This window comes from Mercenaria mercenaria, chromosome 16 (genome assembly GCF_021730395.1).
Source record: "Mercenaria mercenaria strain notata chromosome 16, MADL_Memer_1, whole genome shotgun sequence".
Classification (NCBI taxonomy): Eukaryota; Metazoa; Mollusca; class Bivalvia; order Venerida; family Veneridae; genus Mercenaria; species Mercenaria mercenaria.
Window position 1 is genome coordinate 39,726,723 of NC_069376.1, and position 15,369 is coordinate 39,742,091.

General features: G+C 32.4%; 1 protein-coding gene across 1 annotated transcript; it reads right to left on the reverse strand.

The window, feature by feature from the left end:
- Positions 1-6,885: 6,885 nt before the first annotated feature.
- LOC128549307 (uncharacterized) lies at positions 6,886-14,736 on the reverse strand. Its single transcript, XM_053525887.1, has 4 exons — positions 14,724-14,736; positions 10,968-11,003; positions 9,869-10,288; positions 6,886-9,448 (listed from the first exon to the last, which is right to left on the reverse strand). The coding sequence occupies exons 1-4, from the start codon at positions 14,734-14,736 to the stop codon at positions 8,973-8,975; spliced, it is 945 nt and encodes a 314-aa protein (XP_053381862.1). The 3' UTR covers positions 6,886-8,972.
- Between the last annotated feature and the right edge of the window lie 633 nt (positions 14,737-15,369).

The window sequence follows — 15,369 nt, forward strand, 5'->3', positions numbered from 1 at the left end:
AAACCTTCTGAGAAACCATTAACTAATTCTTTTGCAACAGGATACAAGGCAAGATACTTTGATAAAACCCCAAGCTTAATAGGGGTTGGCGCTAGTGAATGGAGGTCTAAATGGTTGTCTGGAAGCTGTAGCCTGGGGCCTTGGTGGTCTGCAATATGGACGTCCACCGGCGAAAGTAGGTCTGAGATTAGAATTTGGTTGTGCCCTTTATGTTACACTTTGATTAATGCGACAGTTCTTTAAAGAGTGCAAAGCATCACAGCGTAATTGTTTATAGTGTCTTACATAAACATGCAGCAAATACAGATACAAAATACGGATACACCTGTTAGACATATAAAGCAACATAAATGCACTGTCTAAATACAACATTATTTGTTAAGCGGTGATCCATAGATATGCCAGGGGACGCAAGTTTACATTACTATTCTTTCAAAAATCTAGGGTATAAACGTTTACACTGCATTCACTACGATTTTATGGAAATTTGATAGGTAGAGTCAAAAGTGGTAAATTTCAAAACAGAAAAGTAACTTATATTCACCAAAATAGCATGACTTGTCACTCTGGACCTGGTTTCTGAATATAGCAATTGATTGTAAGTATAAGTAGTTTAACGATCTAATTCCAAACAAATTTAATGAAAAACAAACGTGTTTTCTATTGGTATTGTGTCATCCCCGCCCTAAAATTCTTTTAAAACTGGTGTAGTGTTCCGACTTTTTCTCATACAAATGTGCTTATATTGAAATTGCAAGTTATCGTTTGTTTGCCTTATGTTGCCTTCCCAGCTCCTTATCTTAATTATAAGATCTATATGCTGTATTTCTTTTTTATCCCCAATACACCCACTGGTTCCTTCAAGTATACTATCGTGGCAACACTTAATCAATAATGCACGCAAATTGTCATTCAAAACAAATGTTTTAATTATTTCTGGATACTTTTCATACAAATGTTCCTTAATCTAGAACAGTAGACAAAATTTACTAGCACTCTTTCTTGGTCGCAACAAGACTTTTCACGTCACAGCACGTTAACGGGACGTCATTCGATCGTAAGAGTGTTTGAACAGAGACAAGCATATTAGAATAAGTGATATAATGCAATAATCTAACAGTTAGAACTTACAATAAGACAATACAAAGGGCTGCTGCACTTTGGGTTTTCTTCAGACCACTCTCCGGTTAACATTTGAATTTGACGAATAACATGAAAATTTGGAATATATATATGGTGACAGTCTAAATCGTGGAGATATTACAAAAGAGTGAAAGGTGCAGAAAGATAAAACTTGAACTATGAAAGTACAGCTTGAATTAAATGGAAGATAAAAGAACACATACTTGGTCCGTTTATTATATAGACACAGAGTTTCTGTTTTGGCAGCTGTTCCGCCTCCCTGAATGTGGACGAGCAATGAATACACACTAATTTTGTACTACTTCATGATTAAGTTGACATTTTTTTCAGTTATGAAATAATATGAAAAAAAGTTGGTAACATTTTTTGAAAATACTCTGCTTGTCATTGGATAAAAAAGATGTTTGAAGTATAAAAAAATAAACTATTTCTTAAAATGTAATTTTGCATTTCAAAGTCAGAATATATTTGTTTACATCATTAATATATATGTGTACCCTTATTTGTTGAACCATATTATGTTGATAAAATTAGTGTCTCGTGTAACATTTCATGCAAATATGCGAATTGATATCTCGGTTAAAATGCAAATAGAGAGTTCCAGTTTTAGCAAGGTTGGCGTAGGATTTTTTTAATTAATTGCCCTTTTTTTATAAACGATGCATTTCAGATATCATTAGTTTAGTCGCCTTGTTTTGAAGTATGATGAAGTGTGTCTAAATCACATTATTTCTGTTACTTAATTTTTCTTTTTGAAATATATTTCTGTTTCTTTTCGTTTTGGGATGTTTTAGTATGTTTTAGGATACGACACATATTCTAGTTTGTTTCGGCCTTGTAATTGTTCAGCTATGATTTGAAGTATCGAATAATATATGATATCAAAATATCAGTTGCGTTATGAGGGAATCAATAAAGGATACCGGAGAGTGTTTAAAGTTTTGAACACTGTGTTGATCAACTGAGACTGTTTCAGCTATGGTGGTTGCTGATGTTTATTTATAAGTTTATTTTCAACCAAAGTAAATATTTTCTCTATGCAGTCCATAATTTACAGTTCTAAAGTTAAAGACAATTAAGATAGGTTTTTTTTTTAATAAATTCAAATAGTTCTGTTCATGCATTAACTATTCACAATGTAAGATTATGCAACGCTGCGTCATAGCAACAAGCCGTTTAATGACTGTAGCAATCGTTTGCCACATTGAATAGTTGTTGTCAAGTAGCACAAAGTACTTTCCAGTTTAATATCATCAAGATGTATTTCAAATTTACTCAATATGATTTCATTTTCTATTAATAGCACATTTAGTACGTAGTCCCTTTTTCTGTGTATCTATATATTACAACAAAGCATTTATCTTACGTCTTATTATTTATGTACAATTCTTTCAAAAAAGGTTAATGGTTAATATACTGTTCACAAGTTTTGACACAATGAGTTTACTTACTTTTCTTTTAAACAACTATTAACAAAAAGTGTTAATGTAAACAAACAATAAAAACAATTAACATTTAGGGAAGGAAGTCAGAATTGACAAGCTAGAGTGATAAAGCCCTATTATTAAGTTATAATATAAGTGATATCCATAACCCTAGTACAGGATACCAAACTCAGCAAAGCCAAAAGTAGGAACTTAATCACAGGTTTGATAATTGCCAAAAAAAAAACATTTTACTTTTTTACTTATGCTGTTTAAAAGAAAGGAAAGCCGATTTTTTACTGAAGATGAAAAATAAGATGTTAATTAAAATAACAAACTCATATATTCATTTTATACAAATTGCAAGCATCATTTTTATAACGAAAATGCCATATTCACATTCAAAAAAGTTCATTTTCATAAATAAAATTATAGATCAAAATAGTACTACTTGTAATTTCTTCTTGATATTAACCAAATGACCCCTTAGTTTCTTATACCCTGACATCTGCTTAAATTGCCCATACCCGCCTTCTGTAACCAAATCTTCCTTTTCAGGTATATTGGCGATGAGGTTCTCGATTGCACTTGATATCTTGAAAATGATGTATCTAAAGTAGTTAGGTTTTGTCCCTATCAATTCATATCTAGGATATTTCGATAGTTATACTGCATCACTTTTTAAACATAAATACATTTTTACCGCTTCATTCTTTTAGTGAGTAATATGTGTCAATCATATACGCAGTACCTTTTTAACTTGCAACTACATGTATATATAAATCCTTGACTTATTGTGAATAAATGTATAGGTTCTTTATCAGTGTTTAGTACAATACTGAATTCTATTAAATGAGTACACAGCACAGGACCGTAGGAACAGGGTGGGGGGGGGGGGGGACAACCAGGTGGGGCCGGGCCCCCCGAAATAATTCGACCAATTCGGTAATTGTCATATCAATCATTTGACAGCGAGTCAATTTTAGCTGTGCATTGCAGTTAACCATGCAACACCCAGAAAAAAAGAAACGTTGATTAACGTTTCATGGAAAAGGGTTTGTTATAGGTCGGCAAATTTTTAAAATGTGTGCCCCCAGTCTGAAAGTGCTTCCTATGTTCCTGCAGCAGAAACAATCCATATGCTGGGGCCGAGTCCAAATACGGGATATTACTGCTGCTGTCCAAATGAAACACTGTTAAAAACCTCTTTATTTCACGCAATAAAAATGATAGATAAAGAAAATAAAAATTCATGCATTTTAACTCGCAAACAACCACACACATTAATTTAAAATATGTTCCTCTCTGATAAAGCATAGATCTATACACATAGATCTACTGTCATAGCAAAAAAAAATTCGAAAACACTTTTTCGTGAAATTATGAACCGAGACCATGATAACTGGATAAGAAACGTTCTAACTAAGACATTAAATGTTTACACTAGCATGTTTCGTTCAAAAATAAGAATTTCAAAGTTATCTCAATTTGCATAAAAATTACTGCTGTCGCTATGTACAAGGGAAGTAATTCCAAATGTCTCATTATAAGGAATCGAAAGAGTTGTCCGTTCCTAGTATTTGTGTGATAATCAATTTTACAATGATTAGTTTGAAGATTGCAGTTAATATCGTAATACAAGAAGTGCAGATATTCCCTCAATTATTAACAGTTTAAGGAGGTAGGTTACCTTAATATTTATATGTGCGCATGTCCAACCGGAAGCTAGCAGGACGATTTACGACGACGTTTACGACAAACTAAATGTGTTTGTATATCCATTTTACTGAAAACAATTCATGAACCTGTCTCCGATCTGATTCTTTATGGTTTAATAATGCAGAAATAATGAATAAATTGCCGCAGAAACGCCCACGCTTCAAAACAAAGTTACCTTAAAATGACGTCATTGACGTCATGACGTTACGTGTCAGTTACCGCGCAAAATCAATAGCTTTTATTTTGAAAGTACGTAATTCTGTGCATTTTCTTGATTTCAACTATTTTCAAACAGTCATTATTTGCTGAAATATTTCTATGAGTCTTTTGCTCTGAATTATAATCAATATTTTGCTTCTTTTATGTAGTTATATTGAAATGTTATGCGGAATGTAAGAAAATTGATGATGGTAACCAATGATATTTGGAATATAGTTGGGTGAAAGGTTACTTGTTACGGCAATTTTCAAATGAAACATATTCAGTTTGATTTGAAATAGCTATTTTTCTGTTTCCTTGATAGTTACATATATACTAAAACTAAGCTCTAAAATTGTTTAAATTTCAGTAGAAAAGTGTGGTTTCTTGAACTGAATTGATGTTACCATGGAAACGAAGCCCGTGACCTATAGACCTAAATGTAAAGTTCAAAAGCGTTGACACTGGTCAATTTAAGGAACACAGCTGCGGCTTTTATTTTCATTTCAACAATATCTATGAAAGTAAAAGCAGCATGCTAAACGATTTTTCCATGAAAAATGCCAGACGAAGGGTACTGCTGTAAGTATTTTAAGCTGTGAAATTTGTTTAAGTAAATGTAAATAACACGAAAATATAACTTACGTTAGAAATAATAAGTTTCAAAGCAACCTTAACAAGAAAGATAATTTTATTCAATATTTCTTATAAGCAATTACGAAAATGAGCAAGATATAAGCTATTTTAAACATCTCTGTTGCCATGGTTACTTTAAACTTTAAGAAAAAATGGTACCATCTAAAGTGCTTGGTATTTTGCTAATAAAATTACCCAAATATTCCATGTTGGCCTTTAACAGAATTGCACTGAAGCCGTCGAAAACCCCGTTTTTTATACATAGTTGTTTAAAAATGAGAGAAAATGCGTTGCCATGGAAACACGAGCCCCGCGACATATACATTTTAAGCTTATAATAGACAGCTAACACGCATCTAGTAAAATTATCAATTATACAGACTTCTACGGATATCAGTGAAACTAAAATACACTGAAAAGTCTGAAATATCCGTGTTTTCCCTCTTCTTTCAATATAAAATACCTTTGCAGGGTCGCGTTTTTCACACCTGGATAAAAATTGAACCCATAGGGACATAAGAGATAAACGAAGTTGAGATTGTAGCAGTTAAAACATCATATTATATGAAATACAACAAATTGCTGCGGTTCAACTAATTTGAATTTACCCTGGTAACAAGGTAACCTACATCCTTAAAATAAGTCTTGTCCCTGAAAAGCATACAAGATGGAGTATATGTATTCCATATTCGCTTAAAAGGTAAGTAAAAATTATCTTTTGTCTACTATTTAAAGACTGTATCGTATATTTGTGCAAATAAATAATGTATTACGTGAAATTATAAGTAGTAGGAAAATAAGGCCAAGAGCTCCACAATTGTGGAGCATTTTCACTAAGGCCAAGAGCTCCACAATTGTGGAGCATTGTCACTAAGGGCATGAGCTCCACAATTGTTGATCATTGTCACTACAGGCATGAACTCTGCAATTGTAGAGCATAGTCACTGCAGGTAAGGGCTATCAGGTCTGGTCCAACTGGGGATTTCATTTCAAACCCTCCAATCAGCGTGGGCATATATGTGGAGCCTACATTTAAAGGGAGAGAACTAACCCATACTCTGTTGTATGAACACCAATGGTTTATCTTTTTTAGACCTTTTTTATACTTGATCACTTGCTGAAAGTGTCACATTACAGATAAAAGATGAATACCAGTAAGCCATACTTCTAAAACTGATATTTTTCATTATGAAAAATACAGCAATCAAACATAAACCAATATAAAACTGTGTAAATATAAACATCAACAACCAAAACAACCAAATAATACTTAAAGTTATATTACCCTTTCATTCTTAATCATAACTCTGTTTGGTCATATTGAAAGCTAATATAATTTTAATTAACTACCTGACATTTACTGAGTCCTTAAACGTATGGTCTAATAAATGACTTAACCTGAATGTATACCCTACAAATGATATGACCTGTGTACATAGTAATACTTATATGTAAATTAATCACGGTATGATAACCATGATGAGGTAGATAAACTGGAACAGTTACTCTCACATTTTATATGATTAATAGTATATTCATGACCATTCAAACCTACATAACAACTGACAAATAATGTAGTAGGTGATACATCCACAGTGATGATGGTATGTATTTTGATAGTTTAAATAAAAAATCATGTCAGTTTCATAAAGAATAAAAGCCTAACCCATAATAACAAAAAAATACTCAATGGAGAGTCGTGACTTTTTTTCATGTTTTAAGATTTACTCTGACAATCCTGATTTTTTTCAGGATCCACCTACATGTCCTTCATGACCCACCGACATTTCTTTTTTCCTATATAAGACACATTTTAAAGTTGATGAAAACATGTATTAAAAAGGGTCTAATTTTATGCTGTGCTGTTTCAGTGATAGAGGAAAAAATGGAAATCGAAGTAATAAAATATTTTTGTAATGAATTAAAAGAAGCAAAGGGGGAGCTTATTAAGTATTTAATGGAAGAAAACATAAGTTTAAAAAATGAATTAGCTGAAGTAACAGGAAGCAAACGGTCATACACCTACAGACCATACCCTGCTAGATCATACCCACACAACTGTGAAACCTCAAAGGAAACAAAATGTGGAAATGGTAAGAAAACTGAATTTTTACATCAGAATTAAATTGCTTTTGTATAAAAAGTGGAAAAGTTGCTCATATTTGACTTTTTAAACGCAAAACGAAGTATTGCTGTATGTACGTTAAAAGAAGTATTTTCTAATTCAGAAATGCAACATGAAGATGACTCAGCAAAAACAAATACAAGAAACATATTTTCAACTGCGGAAAATGATTTGCAACAATTAAAAGAACTTGCTGAAAAGGCAGGGAGTCAAAGTGACGTCATGATAAATAGAGTAGATGGAGGAACTCTTATGCAGAATGGAAGTAAGTACCATACTTTTTTATACATTTTTACTATGTATTTCATAAAACTGAAGTATTTGATTTATTGAAGTATCCAAAGCTATTGGTATTAAAGTGAAAACTTTATATAACATACTTATAAATACGCTGCATTCCCTTCATAATTTTATTTTCAGATAATCGTTTTTATAGAAAACTTAACCCACTGAAACTCCAGTTAGAAAACATGTACATGACAGATAAATGATCATGTTAAAGGCAATAAACATTTTTAATTATGGAATGATAAAGACAAAATATTTACATCTGTCACAGTAATCACTTGATATGTACAAAAACCATTATGATATAGGAAAAACAGTAATCACTTTTACTGAAACTTAAACATGTTATGATGGTACAATGAAAAGCAAAATGTTGACAAAATGTTTTTTGAAAACAAAAAAAACACGATTAAAACAGTATAAAATGATTAAAAAGCATAATCTTGTACAACTTTACATAATACAACAAGGTTATATAATGAAACTTGAGGTAACTGTAACATGTTTATAATAACTTGAGGTAACTGTAACATGCTTATAGTAACTTGAGGTAACTGTAACATGTTTTTAATAACATGTTTATAGTAACTTGAGGTAACTGTAACATGTTTATAGTAACTTGAGGTAACTGTAACATGTTTTAATAACATGTTTATAGTAACTTTAGGTAACTGTGACATGTTTATAGTAACTTGAGGTAACTGTAACATGTTTATAGTAACTTAATGTAACTGTAACATGTTTATAGTAACTTGAGGTAACTGTAACATGTTTATAGTAACTTGAGGTAACTGTAACATGTTTAAAGTAACTTGAGGTAACTGTAACATATTTATAATAACTTGAGGTAACTGTAACGTGTTATAATAACTCGAGTTGACTGTTACATGTTATAATAACATTTACATGATACAATATGGATATATAATAAAAACTGAGGTAACTGTAACATGTTATAAAAAACTTCAAAGGTAACTGTGGTATGTTATAGGAATACAGTGAAAAAAAATGTAGAAAATTTGCAAATATATACATATATCACAGAGTGTTTGGAAAAAATATAGTCAAAACAGTATAATCTTGCACAACTTTACACAATACAATACCATCATATAATGGATCTTGAAGTAACTTTTTTTGCTCAATAATAGTTATGTAATGTGTTTTCTGTTTTACCTTTCAGATAACTGATGTATCCAATAATGACCTATTACCTGCAAACAGTCCTACATTTGAAATCTTGCTATACTAGAGAAAAATGTAATAAAGTCAGCATATCAAAAAGTCATATCAGATGTTCCAGTGCCAGCAAAGGACATCAAATTTATATGAAATGAATTGTGACAACAAAGCATGTTGAAAATTATATAATAATACTAGTAAAGACTTTAACTCATGTCAAATGAAATGTTTAAACTGTTATGTAGGAATGCTTTTGATTACATTGTTTTGGATCTTAATCTTGATGATATAGGCCCATCAGTGTTTTCAAGGTTTCCTGTTTGTGAAATTTCAAATTCAACTGACTCATTAGTGTTTTGTAGATCTTCTGTTTGTGAAATTTCTAATACAACTGTGTCACCAGTATTTTCAAGATCTTCTGTCTGTAAAATATCTGATACAACTGATACTTCATTTAGGTCCAATGTTTTAGCACACGTCGAGGATGGATCTACACTAGTTGAACTTGTTGAGGGTAAATTTACACAAGTTGAGCTTGTTAAATTTGCACTTGTGTCTGAAGTTAAGACACGTCGATCAGAAGATAGGCTGGTTGAATTCAACAGGTTTGACGTGTCAAAAGTAAAGTTTCCATATTGGATACGTCTAAGTTTGATAATCTTACACCATTGTGCAACAAGCAGTATCACAAGTATTACAACAAATCCTCCAGCTGAAGTGGCAATTCCAATAACTGAAAAAGGAGAAGCAATGGAAGAGTGCAATATGGTTAGGTGTAATATGATAAGAAGTAGAGAAAGTGATATCAGTAAATATATAAATTTGGTGGGAATATTCAGAAATATATCAAGCTAATAACAATTAATAACATATGACAAGAGGTATTATGCTTACAAGGAAGTAACATTTTTACCATGAGGTCTTTCATATACAATTTCATCATCATCTATATCTTCATAAAACGCAGAAGACTCTCTGCTCATTTGTTTCATTTCAATAGTAATCAGCATTGTTTTACTTGGTAAAGTTTTATGTAAAATAGTTATATTCCCTTTTTTGACATTCCTTCTTCTCCACAAATATGTAAATATCATTACTATATTTAATATGATAGACACAGAAAATAAAATTATGAAAACTGTGTTTGTTTTACCTGTGACTCTTAACATGTCATTTTCTGTAGATACAGATGCAGTTGAAGACTTGTAGGTAGACCGGTCGTGTGCAGGTGCTACATGTGTAAAGTGTTTCAATGGTGTTACTTTGTGTTGTTTTGCAGTTGAAGACTTGTAGGTAGACGAGTGGTGTGTAGGTGCTACATGTGTAAAGTGTTTCAATGGTGTTACTTTGTGTTGTTTTGTACTGGTACGTGTTTGTGTAAATGAATGTGTGCTTTTTGAGGTAGTGTGTGTACTTGTGTTCGTTTGATGTTTAGCTACAGTGGTGTGGGTGGGGTGTGTAAATGTATGAAAAGTTAGGAATGAGGGTTTGGTTGAGGAGGGTGGTTTGGTTGATGAGGGTTTGACTGGAGTGGTCGGTCTCAACTCAGCTGACTGAAAGAAAAATAAATAAACTCATAGAATATGGTATCAGTATTAATAACTTGTTGTTTTTTAGGATTTTAGAAACTGTTTATAAAATACTTTTTAAAATATTTATGAAAAATGCAACTTTTATCTATCGTTTTGTTTGTATGGGTTTGATCTCAGTTTCAACAATATTTCAGATATAGAAGGCGAATAGTTTACCTAACCAATAACCATTGTTCCTGGGAAGAACCGATACTAAACCCCCAACCCCAGTAAGAAACTGTCAACTTTCTCATATAAAAGAGACATGGTTGATAGTAGGTTCGAATCCATGACCCTCAATCAGTGAGAGGGGTCTGAACAAGTGATGACGGTCAGGCTCCACTCAGGGTACGACAAGTTCAATGCTCACATGTACAAGAAATACTGCCTGACATCATCGCCAACTTGTCCATGTGGTGAGGAAGATCAGACTGCGGAGCATATACTTTAGAGATGTAATGGCATGACCAGGAGCGAACTGCGACTTGGCAAGGCAAATTAATCATGTAATTCGTTCTTTGATATCATGTTGGCTTGCGGAACAAATATAGTTTCTGGTACGCCACGACAAATACATGTGTATTTTACCAAATTAAGCTTGAGAACCATACTATGATCTTTACGGTGACTATTTGTCGTAAATACTAGTAGTAATAAAATTTAGAAAAAATACCTACATACCTTCAAACCCTTTCTTCCTTGGCTCTGTTGATTTTGCTTTAATAGAATACAAGATATAAATATACATGTAGGTAACAGGGACTTGATGGTGTGAGTAAAACTCAATGAATACCGTCTGGATACCAAAAGTAGATAATACAATGTTCTAAAACTAACTTTATACATATGATAAACAAATGCAGTTCAAACCATTTCACTAACGGTCACCTCCGATCAGTGGTCACCTCTGTTCGGCGGTCATTTTATGACGCCCCCGATGGATTTTCCTCTATTTCATCACCTTATTCAGCGGCCATCTCCCTTCCACGGCCAGCGGCCACCGAAATTTCCTTCCGACCGCCGTATTTAACCCCTTTTTGCGGCTATGTTTCTTCCAAAACCAATTCTTTTTAGGCGATAATCGTCGAAGATTTTTGAGAAACACGTGATTGCTAAGTTTCGCGTGCCTTCACCACACGAACAACAAAATGACATGAGCTTCTCAATTAAAACTGGTTATCACAGGTGTGATCCTCTTTTTGTTAGATCAAATGGCCAGTAATTATCGGAGTAGTTTTAGTGCGAAGGCAAATGCTCAAATGCTCGTTAATACATATATACAATCTGACTAAAGTACTTGATCTTCTAAACGAAGATCTGAGAACGACCCATTCACATTCGTCTTCTGTATATTTTGGATTTTCAATATTGCTATTTTTATTTTCGCAAATCTTTTTTTGTTTGAACCAATCAGACAACTTGTTTGAATGTCAAAGTGTAAGAAAAAATTGTGGTTAATCCAGGGCTCGAACCTGGGACCTCTCGGTTGAAGAGCAACTGCCCTACCGACTGAGCTAACCGGCTATCTGAAATCTTTCGACATAGAAATTGTTGATATCAAAACCCAAGTCTTTATAAAGCTTACAGAATGCTGTAAGGTAGCTTTTGATTGGCTAGCGGAAGGGTTATCAGAACGAGGCCATCAATAGCTCGTTGTCAGATCCTATGCGTAGCGTAATAGGAGATGTACTTTAGTCAGATTGTACTAATATATAAACAATAAAACAAATAACAAATAAAAAAAACGAAAAGAAATAAGCCTAAAGTCTAAACTGGTCAGAAGTCTGGAAAATACAAATACTGGCTGCACCTCCGATCAGCAGTCTCCTGGCTTAAACGGCTAAAATGTCTGCTTCCCTTGTCTGGCTACTTATAACAGGTTAGACTGTAATGCATAATTTAAATAATTTTCTAACGCAGTTATTAAGCCTTCGATCATTATAATTTTATTGATGAATGCAGTTGTTGTCAAGCTGGTACATTCAAGAAAACCCCGTAAACCATATCAAAGTCTTATTTCAAGGTTCAGCTTCGGTGATCGCGTTTGGTTACCCATCTGCATTTTGATGAAAATATATCTATAACATATATATCAGTGTATAATCGAAATACTTGAATGAAATATATTTGGTATTTTCACAATGAAAAAGTATCATATGTATTCTTTACTAATGGCTAAATTTAGTCAAACATGAATTAAGGAAGTAAGATCATGTAAGATCAAAATATTTTTTTACTCATGAACACCATACATACATTTTCACTCGTCGCTATGCCACTGGGAAAAATACTGCATGTTGTGTTCACTGGTGGAAGATATTTCAGTCTTACATTGTAACAAGCAAATATCATCTACATGTATGTCTTTGACATGGATCAATATACAAGAATGCTATGTTGTTTTCTTTTTATCGTATATTTATAACAGCAATAAGGATTTCCGTATCCTTGACATAAACAACCAAAATAAGAGAATGTTAAAACTAGAATGTGTCTGTAGCCCCTACTGGAACATTTGTCATTAACAAGGGGCAATAATACATATGCTTTCAGTCTTAGGGGGGTATAGTCTCAACAAACATTTTACGTGATGGATTCATTATTTTAGACCATATTATTTTCGAGCTAAAATTATAATTCATTAATTGTTTTTCTCAATGTCAATCAGTAGAATGCCAAATTAAAATTTATCGTCATTGAAAAAAACCCAATAAATTAATGAATCATAATTTAAGACAGCGTGTTTTAAATGAACAAGTCATTGTATACCTTATTGTTGTACATTTTGCATTACCGCTCTCTAGGTCCGCCAAACATCACGTTATTTAACGTACTTAACTAATAATAAGTGCATCATAAAGGGTGTAAAGGAAGTTTACGTCATGCTTGGATTGACATGCCCCAAAACCATCTCATGCCATTTGTTAATTCAATGCCATATCGCTTAAAATGTTGTAAATGATACTGCATATCACATTTCTAAAGTTTTTACAGGTTGCAATAAGACTTTAATTTAGATTTTTATTTCATTTTATATATTACTCTATTTCATTTTGTCATCTGCTAACAATGTCATTACATCTTACATGCTGTTGAAAATAAATAAATCATATTTTATGAATACATGTGCCAAACTAATGAGATCAAAATCCAGTATGCATGGACTTAAACAGTAGTGTGACTAGACAGTTCCATATCCTTATATTGCTTTCCGATATCTTAATCAAAATCTATGTACCTACTATATTTCACAGGATTCGATCGGATTTTAGGATTTAAAAGCGCTTCTGTATTTAATGAATTTACCTCGAAAAGTCGTCGAAGAGAAGAAACTCCTTTCTCACTTTGTAACATCTGTAAGAAAAACTGTGGATATTTCAATGTTTAACTACAAGATTAATCTATTAATGGTTGTGCATATAATACCTTAATCATAGCGAAATTTGATGTTAATTTTAATAATAAGACTCATTTATAAAAAATAAATTTTATTTTGGGGTATCTAAGGTTACCGATTCGATATTTGCATTTGGATGTATTTTGAAATCACCACAAACTTAAGTAAAATCTTCAACTTATGTCAAAACTTATACTTAAGATGCTTTATGAATAAGGCCCCAGGAAATTATCATTTTGGCGTATATACTGTTTTGTTTTAACAGCTAGCTCAGTTTCAAGTGAGTTACCACTATGTCGGTTTAAAGTATCTTAAACGCCTGGCCCGTATACTAGCCCTAGTTACACTAGTCCGTAGTCTGCAGTTGCTATTCTAGTCATGGTATTGGTGAAAATGCACAGACTTGCTTATGTTTCTGTTGCCTTGATATCACGCGGACTTTTCTGCCACTTACTGATACTGTTTAAGAAGTAACCATTTTGTTTGATGTTCTTTGTTGTAACCTGTTTGTAAGCTAAAACATTGGTTTGGAATATATTATTCCATTGCTGTAATATTATCATACATGTGTACCTTTACTGACCCCTTTAAGTAATTCATGTCTGCGCATGCTCAGCTTCTAGAAATATTTTAGCGCCACATGATAAGGCTTTGTATAATAAATTTATATCTTGTGCTGAACACTAGTCGTGTTTTTGATTACTTTGTTGTATGACTGCACTTGATTAATTTTATAGAAATATTAGAAATAACAAAGAACAATTGCTAAATATGCTGGTGTGTGTTATTACTGAAATAAATTATTTATTACAAAAATAAACCATATGACATTACACAACTTTACAACAAAAAGTAATTATGTTGATAAGACACGATTTGTGACAAGGCCATAACGTCATTCTTTCAAGTTGTACTTTTATGTGTTTTGATGTGTGTTTTAACTTGATATTGCGTCATTGAAATGAAGCACTTGAATACTTGAATATCCCGGTGCTTACTTTAGGTATATACATGACATATCTCGGGACATCGGTGCTTACCTTTACATATCATCTTAGGACATTGTCACATTTCATCTGATGAACAAAACGCGTTGTAAATGAAAAATAAATAATCTTTAGAGCATTTAGATTTTCATATGGGTATCAAGTTAAATAATATCCCAGGTCTCTGGTTAGGATCATAATAAATGATCATATATCTGTTACAAAATACGATTAAGAATACACCATATATATAAACTGATACAAAACACATTAATAGTGTCTCTTAATCTTAAACCACAATAGAATGGAATGCAAACAGAAATGGTGACCAAAACAAGGAATTTTACCTCCTGTTTAGTAATATTACTGTAAACGTCTTCGTCTATAGATATACCAAGGCATTCCGATTATATTCGATGCGATAAAAGTAATATTATTTCAAAATCATGACATGTGTTTACATATTAAACATTGATTGCTTATTGACATCCAGTATTTTTAGATCGCCCATTTACTTTTTCGTTATTTTAAAACAAAACGATATACTTATTAACGTTAATTACTAGTATGTACAATTAGGAGTACGGAAAAATTGTATACCTTTAATGCCTTAAGTCCTCTGATAATAGGTAAAAAAGCAATGTTCTATCTATTAAGTCTGTCTAATCAGGGCCTTAGTACATATTTATTTGTGAAACCA

Coding starts and splice junctions, on each gene's coding strand:
- LOC128549307 (XM_053525887.1), bottom strand. Junction 10,289..10,967: donor AAGGAAGAAAGGGTTTGAAG/GTATGTAGGTAT, acceptor ATATTCTATGAG/TTTATTTATTTTTCTTTCAG. Junction 9,449..9,868: donor TGACATGTTAAGAGTCACAG/GTAAAACAAACA, acceptor CTCCTTTTTCAG/TTATTGGAATTGCCACTTCA.